Here is a 12,334-nt window from a genome sequence, read left to right on the forward strand (position 1 = left end):
CTGTTCACCACATTTCCTGACAGCTCTTGTGATCCACACCATTTTGCTTTCATTATTGAGGACGGCTTGGATATTTTTGTTAATATGTACAATCTGATTGTTAGATAAACTGATTGCATTCTATACAACTACATTTAAATTACATGTTTTTTCTTTTTTTTCTCTCTTACAGACAAAATGATGTGCCGGTGCACTTTCACTGCCCTTCTGTAACATGACAGTCATACAGCGTGGGGATATGGCAAGGCAATTATTGTCATGTCAGCATTCAGGACTGCTCCCCACTGAACTCTCCGTGGAGCCTCGTCTCCCTCTCCATGTCTTGTCTCCAGCATCTAAACCATTTCCTGAATCTTGGGTAGAACATTCATGTGCTCCTACCCTCTGTGCTAAATGAAACTGGGGCTTGTGGAAAGTCCATGAAAATGAAACGTCCTCACTGTGGTCTTAGTCTTCTTACAAAAAAACTTCAAGGCTCACATGATGAGGAGGCATTCAAACAGGTCAGTAGATGTTTGCCTGGCCTGTCATCCACAGTGTTTTTGTGTAGAGGGACTTCTTCCTCTTTGTTTTTCAGTTTGCAGAGGACATGGAGCTCTTTTTAAAAGCATGTGCTGACGAGCAGAGACTACAGGTCAATGTGATGTTTGACATTTAATGGACAGATGAAGGCACTGGCTGTTTGTTTGTGTTTTTTATGTGTTGTTTGTTTTTCAGTGTACAGAATTCCAGTTAAACTTATTATAAAATGTTGTTCACTTGTTTCCATACTTATAGTAAAAAAATTAAGTGTAAATGTAACAGCATTGTTTATACTTGTAACTTCAGAGTAAAAAGCTTATTGTTGATATTAACATTAATGTATTATCCTGTAATCAATAATATTTTTAGACATTTTACGCATTAACCCTCTGATCTCTATCCTGGCCATTTGGGGCCACTTCACTTCTTCTTGTTTGACTGCTACACTGCAGTGGACCAAAAGAATGACGCGGGTTTGATCTTAAGGCTCTAATAGTTGTGTGTGTTGTGCATGACATTGCAACGCAAACATGTATTTGCAAGATAGACTGGAATAAATTATGATGCATCAAATATTACACAGGCTGCAGTGAATTGTTGTTGATACAGGTTATTGAGCTTTGAGTTTCCCAGCTTTGACACACATGCTAACACTCTTACTCTTGTACATTTCATAACAAGACACCAAAGCCAAAATATTAGCTCTCAAAAGAAATTCAAAGCTGCAGCTGCAGCACACACAGCAACAAACACTGTTAGTAAATGTGTCCTGGAGTTTCTGCAGGTGCAGAAAGTGCTGCTGCTGTAAGTCAGCCTAACAGCTTCCAGATCACTTATATTTCTGGAAAGATGGCAAGAAGGGCATCACTGCTCATTTCTACAATCTCCCAGATCTTGGAATACAAGCCCCTGTCCCATGAAAACCACTTCACAGTAGTAGGAGTCCACTAAAACCTACAAATGAAGAGTGATCCTGGAAGAAATAGGGCGCACACTAGTGACCTCAACAATTGCAAGACAGCCTTGTCCCCGATGCTTATATGAAAAAAAATATGAAGATTTACGAAACCATTAGGACTTTATTACTGTTTTATCTGAAAAGCTACTGGTAATATTTAACCTAACTGGGATTTAAAGTGTAAAAAACAGAATGTAGATAAAATTTTGGTTTTGATGAAAAGGAGTGGAGCTTGTGAGCCACAATGTAAGCAGTGTTGCTTTGCTGACATGCACTCGATGCTGGCAGTACAAGCATTGTAGTGGTTCTTATGTTTTTGTAAACTAATTGTATAATATATTGAGCCATTCAATAGTACACAAATGTTTATAAGCTCCTTTTTGTATGCAACCTGCATGTCTTTCTGAATTAATTGTTTGTTTATATCATGTTTTTCAGGAAAAAGAAGAAGTTAAAGTCAAGTGGAAGCCCTGCTCAACATGGTATGTAGTAACAACTTTGTTGGACGGGAACAGACATTCATATTGTTGATAAATAGTTATCACCTCAATTTGAATTCATGTATTTGGACTAAAGTAAATTGGGAGCTTTTAGCTGTCAAGCTGCTCCTCTGTGAGGAGCTTGATAGCTGTCCACCTCCAAAGTCCATTATGAGTTTTGGAGGTGGACATGGTCAAGACTTTTAAGAGTTGGCGTAAGACTTTACTTCTTTATAGAGCTTATAGTTGGGGCTGGTTCAGGTCAGCCCTTAGTTATGCTGTCATAGCACCAGACTGCTGGGGGTTAGTGTCTACTCGTGTCATTGTATATATCCAGGAATATGTGCCTGAGGATAGTTGTCATGGAATCAATATTAAATCAAAGGATTCCTTAATGACCACAGCTGGCATGAGTTCTCCAAAGCTGCCTGCTGTCTCAGGATCTGTCTCCAAAAAGAACCAGGGAGCGCTAACATGTTATGTTCTAGACCGATGAAGAAAATGCACATTAAACATAGTATAAACTTACTATGTTAAGTAATGTGAAGAGGATGCCTTTAGCTCCTATTGGGTTGGTTCCTTGATCAGTGCAATACAGAATCATTCATCTGGTTTGATGTAATGTCCTTCAAACACGTCAAAATGAGGCTCTGTAGTCTGTGTGGCCTCCACATGCCTGTATGACCTCACTACAACACCTGGGCATGCTCCTGATGAAGTGGCAGATGGTCTCCTGATGGATCTCCTCCCAGACTCCAGGACTAGAGCATCTGCCAACTCCTGGACAGTCTGTGGTGCAGTTGGTGGATGGAGTGAGACATGATGTCCCAGATGTCCTCAAATGGATTCAGGTCTGGGGAATGGGCGGGCCAGTCCACAGCATCAATGCCTTCGTCTTGCAGGAACTGCTGACACACTCCAGCCACATGAGGTCTAGCGTTGTCTTGCATTAAGAGGAACCCGGGGCCACCCGCACCAGCATATAGTCTCACAAGGGGTCTGAGGATCTAATTTCAGCACCTAATGGCAGTCAGGCTGCCTCTGCCGAGCACATGGAGGGCTGTGCGGTCCCCCAAAGAAATGCCACCCACACCATTAGTGACCCACTGCCCAACCATTATGCTGGAGGATGTTTCAGGCAGCAGAAGGTTCTCCAATATGTCTCCAGACTCTGTCACAAGTACTTAGTGTGAATTTGCTTTCATCTGTGAAGAGCACAGGGCGCCAGTGGCAAAGTTGCCAATCTTGGTGTTCTCTGGCAAATGCCAAACATCCTGCACGATGTTGGGCTGTAAGCACAACCCCACCTGTGGACGTCGAGCCCTCATACCACCCTCACGGAGTCAGTATCTGACCGTTTGAACAGACGTGCATATTTGTGGCCTGCTGGAGGTCATTTTGCACGGCTCTGGCCTTTCTTTCCTACCCCACAGTACCTTTCCTTATCTTTTGTTTCCTACTCTTTTACTTGTCTTTGATCACGGTTGTCTTTCTAGATAATTAATGTCATTTGTTCTGGGGCGAGTCACTGGCTCGGGTGCATTCTGGGACTGTCAGTTCACCAGTGTGCTGGCATGCTTCTTAACAAACACACCACTACAGCAAACATCTCAGTTGTACTTGTTGATTTATTCAACAAAACACTGAACAAAAAATGTCCTTGTGAGTGTGCTGCCTGGTGCTTTTACATTTTGTGGTAATTTGAGCAGCCCAGAAAGCATCCCATGAATTAAATTATGTTATTGTATCTGAACATGTACACTAGTCATTAAATTAGATGGGAAAGAATGATTCAGGGTAAACAACTGCACCAAGGGAATTACATTTTTCTTCCCAACATGTAAAATGTCTGTTGATAAGCAATTTCTGAAACAGACATTATAAAAGTCACATTAAACAGATGTGATTAACTTTTTATTCTAGCAAACATAACATCAATGATGACACAATCAGTCTTCATCAGAAGTGCTCAAATCACTCTCATCGTCTGGAATGTCCTCCTCCTCCTCCGAGTCCATTTCCAGGAGTGGTTGGTGGCTGAGGATTCTCTTGTACACGTCCTTTACTTTGAGTATTTCAGCTTTCAGTTCACTTTGTTTTTAAACCAGGCTATGGAGTCCTTTCTGTGCATCCTCCGACATGCCAACAAGGGAGGCTGTAAAAACAACAAAACTATTAAATATAAGTAAAACAAACAAACAAACAGAAAAACTCACCTTATAAACACAAGGAATTAGGATCATGTAATTAAACTTCTTTTAAGGGAGAAGGCAGTGTTAGCTAGCAACCCAAATATAGGTAAAAGATCCAGTAAGACTTTAGCATCTGCTATTATTTTCAATCAATTCATCACCAAATGTATAAATAAATAAAAGATGTGCTTACAGTCTGAGGAGATTGTCCCCAACACCACAGATCGCATTCGCAACACTGTCCAGTGATGCTGCATCTCCCTGCAAAGGATCATCTCCTCCTCTCTCAGGCGCCTCACAGCCATCACCTTCTCAAAGACCTTTCTCTTTGTCCGGAGGTCAGCAGCAGCTACAGTTTAACAACATCAGATGGGAAAACATAGTAGCATATTATGATTCAAGAACAAAACATTCAACTACTGCTCAGATACTGGGAGTTTGTTTAAAAAGGATATTTAGAAATCAAGAGCTTACGTTCACTTGTGCTCTGCCAGGGCCAAACGTCGGTCTGCATGAGGGCATCACTGGATACGATTTGCTTTGTTGGTTCAGCGAGCTTGTTGTAGTCGTCAACAGCAGCCGCCAAGCGTTTCTTCTCATCTAAGATGACCTTGTGAATTCTGTGTCGCCTCTTGTTGCTATCTGTAAATAATCATAAAAAGGAACACCTTCACATAATGCATATATTTACATTTTAATCTACACTCATCAATTCGTTTGCTAGAACAAATCACATCCAGCTTAAACAAACCTGGATCTGATTTTATTCTGTTTACAAAGTAGCTGTACAAGCTGTACAAACTGAGCATCAAACGGTCCGTTTCAAAGAAACTGTGACACCATTTTGTCTGTAAAGACTTTGTGTTCGCACTCTGATGATGACGACAAGCTCCTCTACTCGTGCCTGCAACGCTCCAAGGCTGCCATCAGTTTGATCCGTTTCTAAGTGAGAGGAATATTAATCAGAACACAGGATGAGTAACAGTCACCAAACTACAGTGGACTCTGTAATCACTGACTTGATGATATTCATTATAAGACATCTGGAGCCTTCATGTGCTGCATTATCATGAGATAACAAGTATGTTGGTGTTCAGCTTTATAAAACCAACTAGTACGACATCACTTCAACCCAGGTCCAATCCAATTTGATCAAACGCAACAACTCTGCCATCAATTCTGCTTTTACAAGGCTTATTTTTCATTGTTTGTTGACACTGTCAGAAAGATCTTAACTCTAAGTTCTTTAATGAGGCCATGGTGGGTCCTGTTGTTATACACGAGTGCATTATATTGAGACTCACCTTCAGCCCATTGCTGCAGTGTGTCGTCATCCACACCCAGCTCATTTCTGCTCGCATGGCTCTCCACTTGTTCTCTAAGGATCCTTATGATCTAAGAATACATTAATAAATGTCATTCATATTGACATTTTTAGAGTACTGGTGTTTTTCCCCCATTACCACACACATTAAAATGGGTGTTGAAAAAATGACCTTTAGATATCTCTGGTGTTAAAGTTGGTTCGATTTGGGTAAGAGAAGAAAGCAAGGCTCAGTCCTGGTAGGTGTCAAAAATAGTGATCTTTATTACACACTTTGCGCAGTCAGTGTGGGAAAGACAATTTGCAATACAATCCTTCTTCGAATGGAGCGTCCCGCGTCCTTATATTACCATGATGACATCACAGTTAGACCTTTACTGGAAATGATAACAACTCCTCTCCTCTCAAAACATTGTCCTAATATAGACATCAACTGCTACTTTAGAGAAAAACAAGTGTGTATTACATTGTGCATTTTGTGAAAGTGTATCTATCAGAAAAACTGTCCTCAGACGACCCTCCTATTATTACTAAGTGTGTGTGTAAACGTGCGTGTGTTATACAAGTGCGTGCATGTGGTTACAGGCCGGCGTACGTGCAGAACTGAACGCAGACAGGCCTGAATCCAACAAAACTCATGGATCCGAGCGGTGTGATTGCAATGAGGTGCAACAACTTAAACAGATACCAAGAATAATACAGAACCTCAATAGACTGATTAAAGTGCTGATAATCTGTGTGCATTACTAGTTGCTCAGAGTAACATAAATGTGATTCAAAGATTATTCTGTCAACTAGTTTTAACAATGGTAAATAATTAATCAATGATAACCGATTATAAGAATACAAAATAAAATATCTCCTGGGCACACTCCTCCTCTTTGGCCTTTAGAAAAAAGGCCAACTTTTACCCAGATTTTGTGTCACTCCTCCGTCCAGGCGGCTTCTCGCAACGGCATCATATGTTCCGGACCAGCTGACCCAGCTGAACCAGAAGCTATGGCCCTGCTCACCAGATTACCCAACACCTGCCTTACCAGAGGAATGAGACAACACCCGATCAGCAATATACCTAGAAAAACTAAAAGAGAAAACATGGCAGACATAAACACACCCTTCCATTGCCCAAAAACAGATGTGATCCAGTCTCCCAGCCTCGAGTTCACGCCTGATTGCTCATGCATGGTTCTAGATAACGCTTTCAAATTCTCCAGCGCCCGCGTGACCGTTCCGTCCGGAGCAGTATTGTTGGGAATAAAGGTGCAACATAAGTCCCCAAACATCGCGCACACGCCTCCCTTCTCAGCCAATAACATGTCCAGCGCCATTCGATTCTGGATTCCCATTAACGACGTCGGTCCTAATTGTTCCGCAAGGCCTTCCACCGCATCCCTAGTGAGATCAGAGAGTCTCAACACATTATAATGAACATAGTTAATGCGATCAACATTTTTATTTGGAGTTATCCATAAAAACACACTTTCAAAGCCGGCCGCTATCTGATTAACTAACTTATACTCATCTGGAACTCCCCTGGGAACTCCTATTGAGTCAATCCAGGTTGGCGAGTCCCATCTTGGATCATACCTGTGCATACCCCTTGTGCTTCTCCTACGTCTGGCTGTTGACACATTTGCGCCCTGCTGTGGAACTGTCTCTAGCATACTTCCTATAAGCATCAAAGGTGCACCTAGGCGCACCAGAGCACATGTTCCCACACTCCCCAAGGGAACCTGCACCAAAAGGGTGTACTGCCCACAATAATAATATAGCCCACCTCTCGCCCAGGTGCCTATAATTGTGTTTGGGTCACTTACATTATTGGTAGTCCTGCCTGGGATCGTCCTCTGACACCAGCTTGGATCAATCCTTCCTACCGTATATCTCACACTATCTGTAGAGAACTCAAAACATGTATAATTATCTCGTCTCGGTGTAAATGAACCTGGTTGTGTACGTTTATCAATTGGCGGATATAAACCGGACAAAGTGGTGCAGTTACCTGTGTTCACCGCCTCTCTAGTTAATCTCAGCATACAGTTATAACCCCACTCATCCTCTGGATACAGAGGAGCGGGTTCAGTAAACAAACGAGGTCGAGCGGTAGCACAAGCAACACAATCAACCACTTCCTGCTCTTTAGCATTTTGAGCCACCCAATCTAACCACAGATTCCTATCACCGAAACCTGTGGCACGCTCTATTAACTCTTGAGGTTTTAATCTAGTGTAATCTGCGGCAACAAGCCATTTCTCTGGTGAATCCTTGTAGGTGACTATCTCTAGGGGATCTATTTGCTCTGTGAGATTCACTGTAGCGTCATTCCCTATCAGTTTAGATCTGGGATTGAATAAATTTACCCGAATTACCCCACTTGGATCTGTGCCTACTTTATCTACCCCTATAACTAGATAAAACGCGCCCCCGTCATACCCTGATTGATTGATTGATTGATTGGTAATTTATTTCAACATGTGAACAATATACAAGTACATTTAGAAAAGAAATAAGAGAGAAAAAAAATACTATACAAATTACATACAAAAAAACATTCTGATTAATTTACATGTTGAAAAGGAGTGGGAAGAAGTATACACTTATTTAATCCCACCCCTTTGCCATAAATTATCAGTGAATATTTAGTCAGCTTCCTTACTGATATAATTTGTAATAAAAATAGTGAACAGATTTCTGATATACTATATACTATAATATCACATCATGAATTTTTTGTTTGTTTGTTTGTTTTTAAATAGAGACATTCACTTAATTTAAATATTTTCCTTTTCTTTATAGATCGAGAAGATCATATTTTTATAACTCTTTTTGAACAGTTTTATGTTTGGACATTGCTTTAATTCCATATCCAGTTTGTTCCATAGTTTCACTCCATGAACAGAAACACAAAAGCCTTTTCTTGTAGTACGTACCTTCATTGTTTTGAAGTTACAAAAACCCCTTAAATTATAACTTCCTTCTTTCAAAAAAAAAAACACTCTGAATATTACCTGGCAGTTCTTTATTTTTTGCTTTGAATAGAATTTGTGCTGTTTGGAATTTCACTATATCGTCAATTTTCAATATTTCAGACTGCAAAAATAGTGAGTTTGTATGTTCCCTATAACCTGCATTGTGGATGATTCGAATTGCTTTTTTTTGAAGAGTAAAAAGTGAATGTAATGTGGTTTTATAGTTATTGCCCCAGACCTCTGCACAATAGCTTAAGTATGGTGAAACCAGTGAACAGTAGAGAATATGAAGTGATGTTCTGTCGAATACCTGTTTTGCCTTGTTTAGTACTGCAATGCTTCGTGATACTTTGGAATGAATATATCTTACGTGAGCTCTCCAGTTAAGTTTTTCATCTATTATTACCCCCAGAAATTTATTTTCACTGACTCTTTCAATATCAACACCATTTATTTGAATCTTTGCATTTGTATTTAAACTACTATTTCCAAATAACATCAGTTTAGATTTATTCAAATTTAATGATAATTTGTTTTTATCAAGCCAGAACTTCACTTTACTTATTTCATTAGTCATATCCTCCAATAAATTCTGCAGATCATCACCAGAGCAAAAAATGTTTGTATCGTCAGCAAAGAGAACCATTTTTAATACTTTGGACACTTTACAGATGTCGTTAATGTACAAGTTGAAGAATTTTGGACCCAAAACTGACCCTTGGGGTACACCACAAGCAATGTCCATACATAAGGAGCAACCACCATTTATTTTCACAAACTGCTTTCTGTCACTTAAATAACTCCGGACCCAATCTAAAACTACCCCTCTGACACCATAACGTTCCAGTTTTCTTATTAATATATCATGATCTATAGTGTCAAATGCCTTTGTCAAGTCTATGAATAACCCAGCCACATATTGCTTTTTTGTCTATGGAATTTGTGATGTATTCTATTGAATCTAATAGTGCCGATGATGTTGATCTGCTTGATCTGAATCCGTACTGACTCTCAGTGAGTAGTTTATGTTTATCTATAAATTTTTCCAGTCTGTTTTTAAACAGTTTTTCAAGAACTTTTGAGAATTGAGGTAGTAAAGAGACAGGCCTGTAGTTTGTGAAATGGTGTTTGTTCCCAGATTTGTATAGAGGTATAACTTTTGCTATTTTCATTCTGTCTGGAAATCGACCAGTTTGAAATGATAAATTACAGATGTATGTAAATGGTTTTATAATAGCCTCAATGACTCTTTTAACCACTATCATATCAATATCATTACAATCCAAAGATTTGTGATTTTTACATTTTTTGACAATTTCAAGAACTTCATTTTCATCAACGGCTGTGAGAAACATAGAATATGGATTTCTGTCAATCAGTGTATCGGGTTTTTCCTGTGCTTTCCCAGGATGAGTGATTGTTCTTGCTAAATTTGGTCCAGCAGTTACAAAGAATTCATTGAGACTATTTGCCACAACATCCATATTGTATTCTTCATGGTCATTACAAATGAAATACTTGGGATAGTTCTTTTGTCCAGTCCCACATTTTATAACACTGTTCAGGATTTCCCATAATCTTTTATTATTATTTCTATTTATATCTAATTGCTTCTTATAGTATTCCTTTTTACTAAATCTAAGTATATTAGTTAACCTATTTTTATATCTTTTGTATCTGATTTCAGCATCTTTAGTTCTCGTTCTTAAGAACTCTCTGTATAGAGCATTTTTCTTTATACATGCATTTTGCAGACCTTTTGTTATCCATGGACAGTCCATATATTTCTGTTTCCTACTATATTGCTTTATTGGACAGTTGGTATTGTACAGTAATGTAAATATTCTAAGGAATTTATTATAAGCACTATTAACGTCCTGTTCCTGATATACTTCACCCCAGTTTTCCTTGAATAAATCTTTTTTAAATGCATTCATTCTTTCTTCTGTACTTACTCGTCTGTACTCTTTTTTACTGTCCATTTTATTGATCTTGTAATTCCTATCATAGATTGTAAAAATTGGAAGATGGTCACTTATGTCGTTAATCAGGAGTCCACTTACAGTCTTATTTTCAATGTCATTTGCAAAAATGTTGTCTATGAGAGTTGCACAATGTGATGTAATCCTGGTAGGTCTAGTAATTTTAGGGAATAGGTTCATACAGTGCATTGTGTTTATAAATTCCTCAGTGGTTTTATGTTTATTTGGGTTTAGCAAATCAATATTGAAGTCTCCACAAATGAAAACTTTTTTGCAAGCTATTTCAATAAATGTTTCTTCTATCCAGTCTTTAAATGTCTCAATACTACTACCTGGAGCTCTGTATATACAGCTAATGATTACATTTTTACTTTTTTCTTTACAAATTTCAACTGTAATACATTCTAGTACATTATCAATCACCATCGTCATCTTTTCCACCACATTAAATTTCAAGGATTTGTCCACATACAAGGCCACTCCTCCTCCTCCTTTGTTTCGCCTAGTTATAAATGTGAATTCATAACCCTCCAGTTCAAAGTCTGTTCCTTTTTCCATATTGATCCAAGTTTCTGATAAGGCAATGACACTAAATGGATGTGAAAACTGGTTAAGATATTCTTTGATATGACTAAAATTAGCTATAGAGACTTCTACAGTTAAAGTGGATAATTGATAATTTATTCTCAGTTTTAATCCTCTGATTGTAGTCTTTATTTGTATAGTAGCAGCAATTGTTATTGTTAGATGAGAAAAAGTTGTTGTCTGGATCTATTTCATATTCCAAGTCATGTGTATTGTGATCCATATAGTTAAATGTTTTCAGTTCCAATTGATCATATTCTGCAACTGTCTGACTGATGCAGCTGATTCTTCCAGATGTATCTGAGTTCTTCCTTCCAGTGTGTGGTTGTCTGTTACCTTGTTTGCCGTCCAGATCGTGTTGCTCACTGATATTTTTCGAGATCCGCCATATTTTTGATGGTCAGAACTTTGGCTTCCTCTGGTGATCCGTTTAGTTTAATGAATATTTTGCAGTTCGTCGTCCAAGTGCCTTGGATTTTTCCCAGCTTCTTAAGGTGTCGCGCTTTTTTGGCTATTTCAGCGTTGTGTTTGGTTAGATGTTCATTGATAAAGACATTAGATCCTTTTAATTTTCTTCCTTGTTTCAGCAGCGTAATCTTGTGCTTTCGATTTACAAACCTTAATATAATAGCCGGTATGTTGCCGTTCCTCCTGGGAAGAGGGTGGCATGCTTCGACAGAGTTACAGTCCAGGGCAATCCCTTTGGACCGCAGGAAAGCAGCCACCTGTTGTTCCGTGGAGCTAATGTCAAGCTCTCCAGGTTCCTCATTGCTGTCAGCGGTCACCGCCTGAGCGTATGACCGGGGTTTAATATGGAGCCCAGTGATGATGACGTCGTTTATCCTGGAGTATTGTTCCAGGTCAGCGACCTTACTTTACAGGTATGCAATCTTTTTATCTTTTTCGGCATTTTGGATGCGGAGGAGCTTTACCTCCTCCACAATTTCAATGATATTTTTCTGCTGCAACCTGATAGTAGAAATTTCCTCCATTATGAAGTCAAGGGACTTTTTAATGTCCTCGACTTCCTCAGCTGTCGGTGTCCTCTTCGGCCCCATTTTATCTGGTTACCCTGGTAGCAGGTTCAGTCAGCTGATTCCTCAGTCAGCTGTTAGCCTGGTAACGCGTTGGCTAGCCTGCAATTACCTCGTTAACTCCGTTAGTCCAGTCCAATATCCTGTATCAAAGTCGTAATCCAGACAGGGTTGTACCAAAAGTTCCAACAATTTGAGTAGTCTTTGCTCCAGAAATTGATGGCCAAATTTCAAAAATCCACAGGACACGATCAAAACACAACTTCCAAACAAATGGCAAACAGGAAGT

The 12,334-nt window shown here is 39.3% G+C and overlaps 1 protein-coding gene across 1 annotated transcript; it reads right to left on the reverse strand.

Moving 5' to 3' along the window:
• Window positions 1–3,860: 3,860 nt before the first annotated feature.
• On the reverse strand, window positions 3,861–12,069 carry LOC120728626. Its single transcript, XM_040023657.1, has 9 exons — window positions 11,944–12,069; window positions 11,630–11,799; window positions 7,091–7,165; window positions 6,702–6,867; window positions 5,456–5,546; window positions 4,992–5,093; window positions 4,626–4,793; window positions 4,345–4,500; window positions 3,861–4,123 (listed from the first exon to the last, which is right to left on the reverse strand). The coding sequence occupies exons 1-9, from the start codon at window positions 12,067–12,069 to the stop codon at window positions 4,059–4,061; spliced, it is 1,119 nt and encodes a 372-aa protein (XP_039879591.1). The 3' UTR covers window positions 3,861–4,058.
• Window positions 12,070–12,334: the final 265 nt, after the last annotated feature.

Source organism: Simochromis diagramma, unplaced genomic scaffold (genome assembly GCF_900408965.1).
Source record: "Simochromis diagramma unplaced genomic scaffold, fSimDia1.1 OVJJ01000100.1, whole genome shotgun sequence".
In the NCBI taxonomy this organism is placed as follows: domain Eukaryota; kingdom Metazoa; phylum Chordata; class Actinopteri; order Cichliformes; family Cichlidae; genus Simochromis; species Simochromis diagramma.

Coding starts and splice junctions, on each gene's coding strand:
- LOC120728626 (XM_040023657.1), bottom strand. CDS start 12,069: ATGGGGCCGAAGAGGACACCGACAGCTGAGGAAGTCGAGGACATTAAA. Junction 7,166..11,629: donor ATACCGGCTATTATATTAAG/GTTTGTAAATCG, acceptor TGGTGCGCCTAG/GTGCACCTTTGATGCTTATA. Junction 4,124..4,344: donor GGGGACAATCTCCTCAGACT/GTAAGCACATCT, acceptor ATAGTTTTGTTG/TTTTTACAGCCTCCCTTGTT.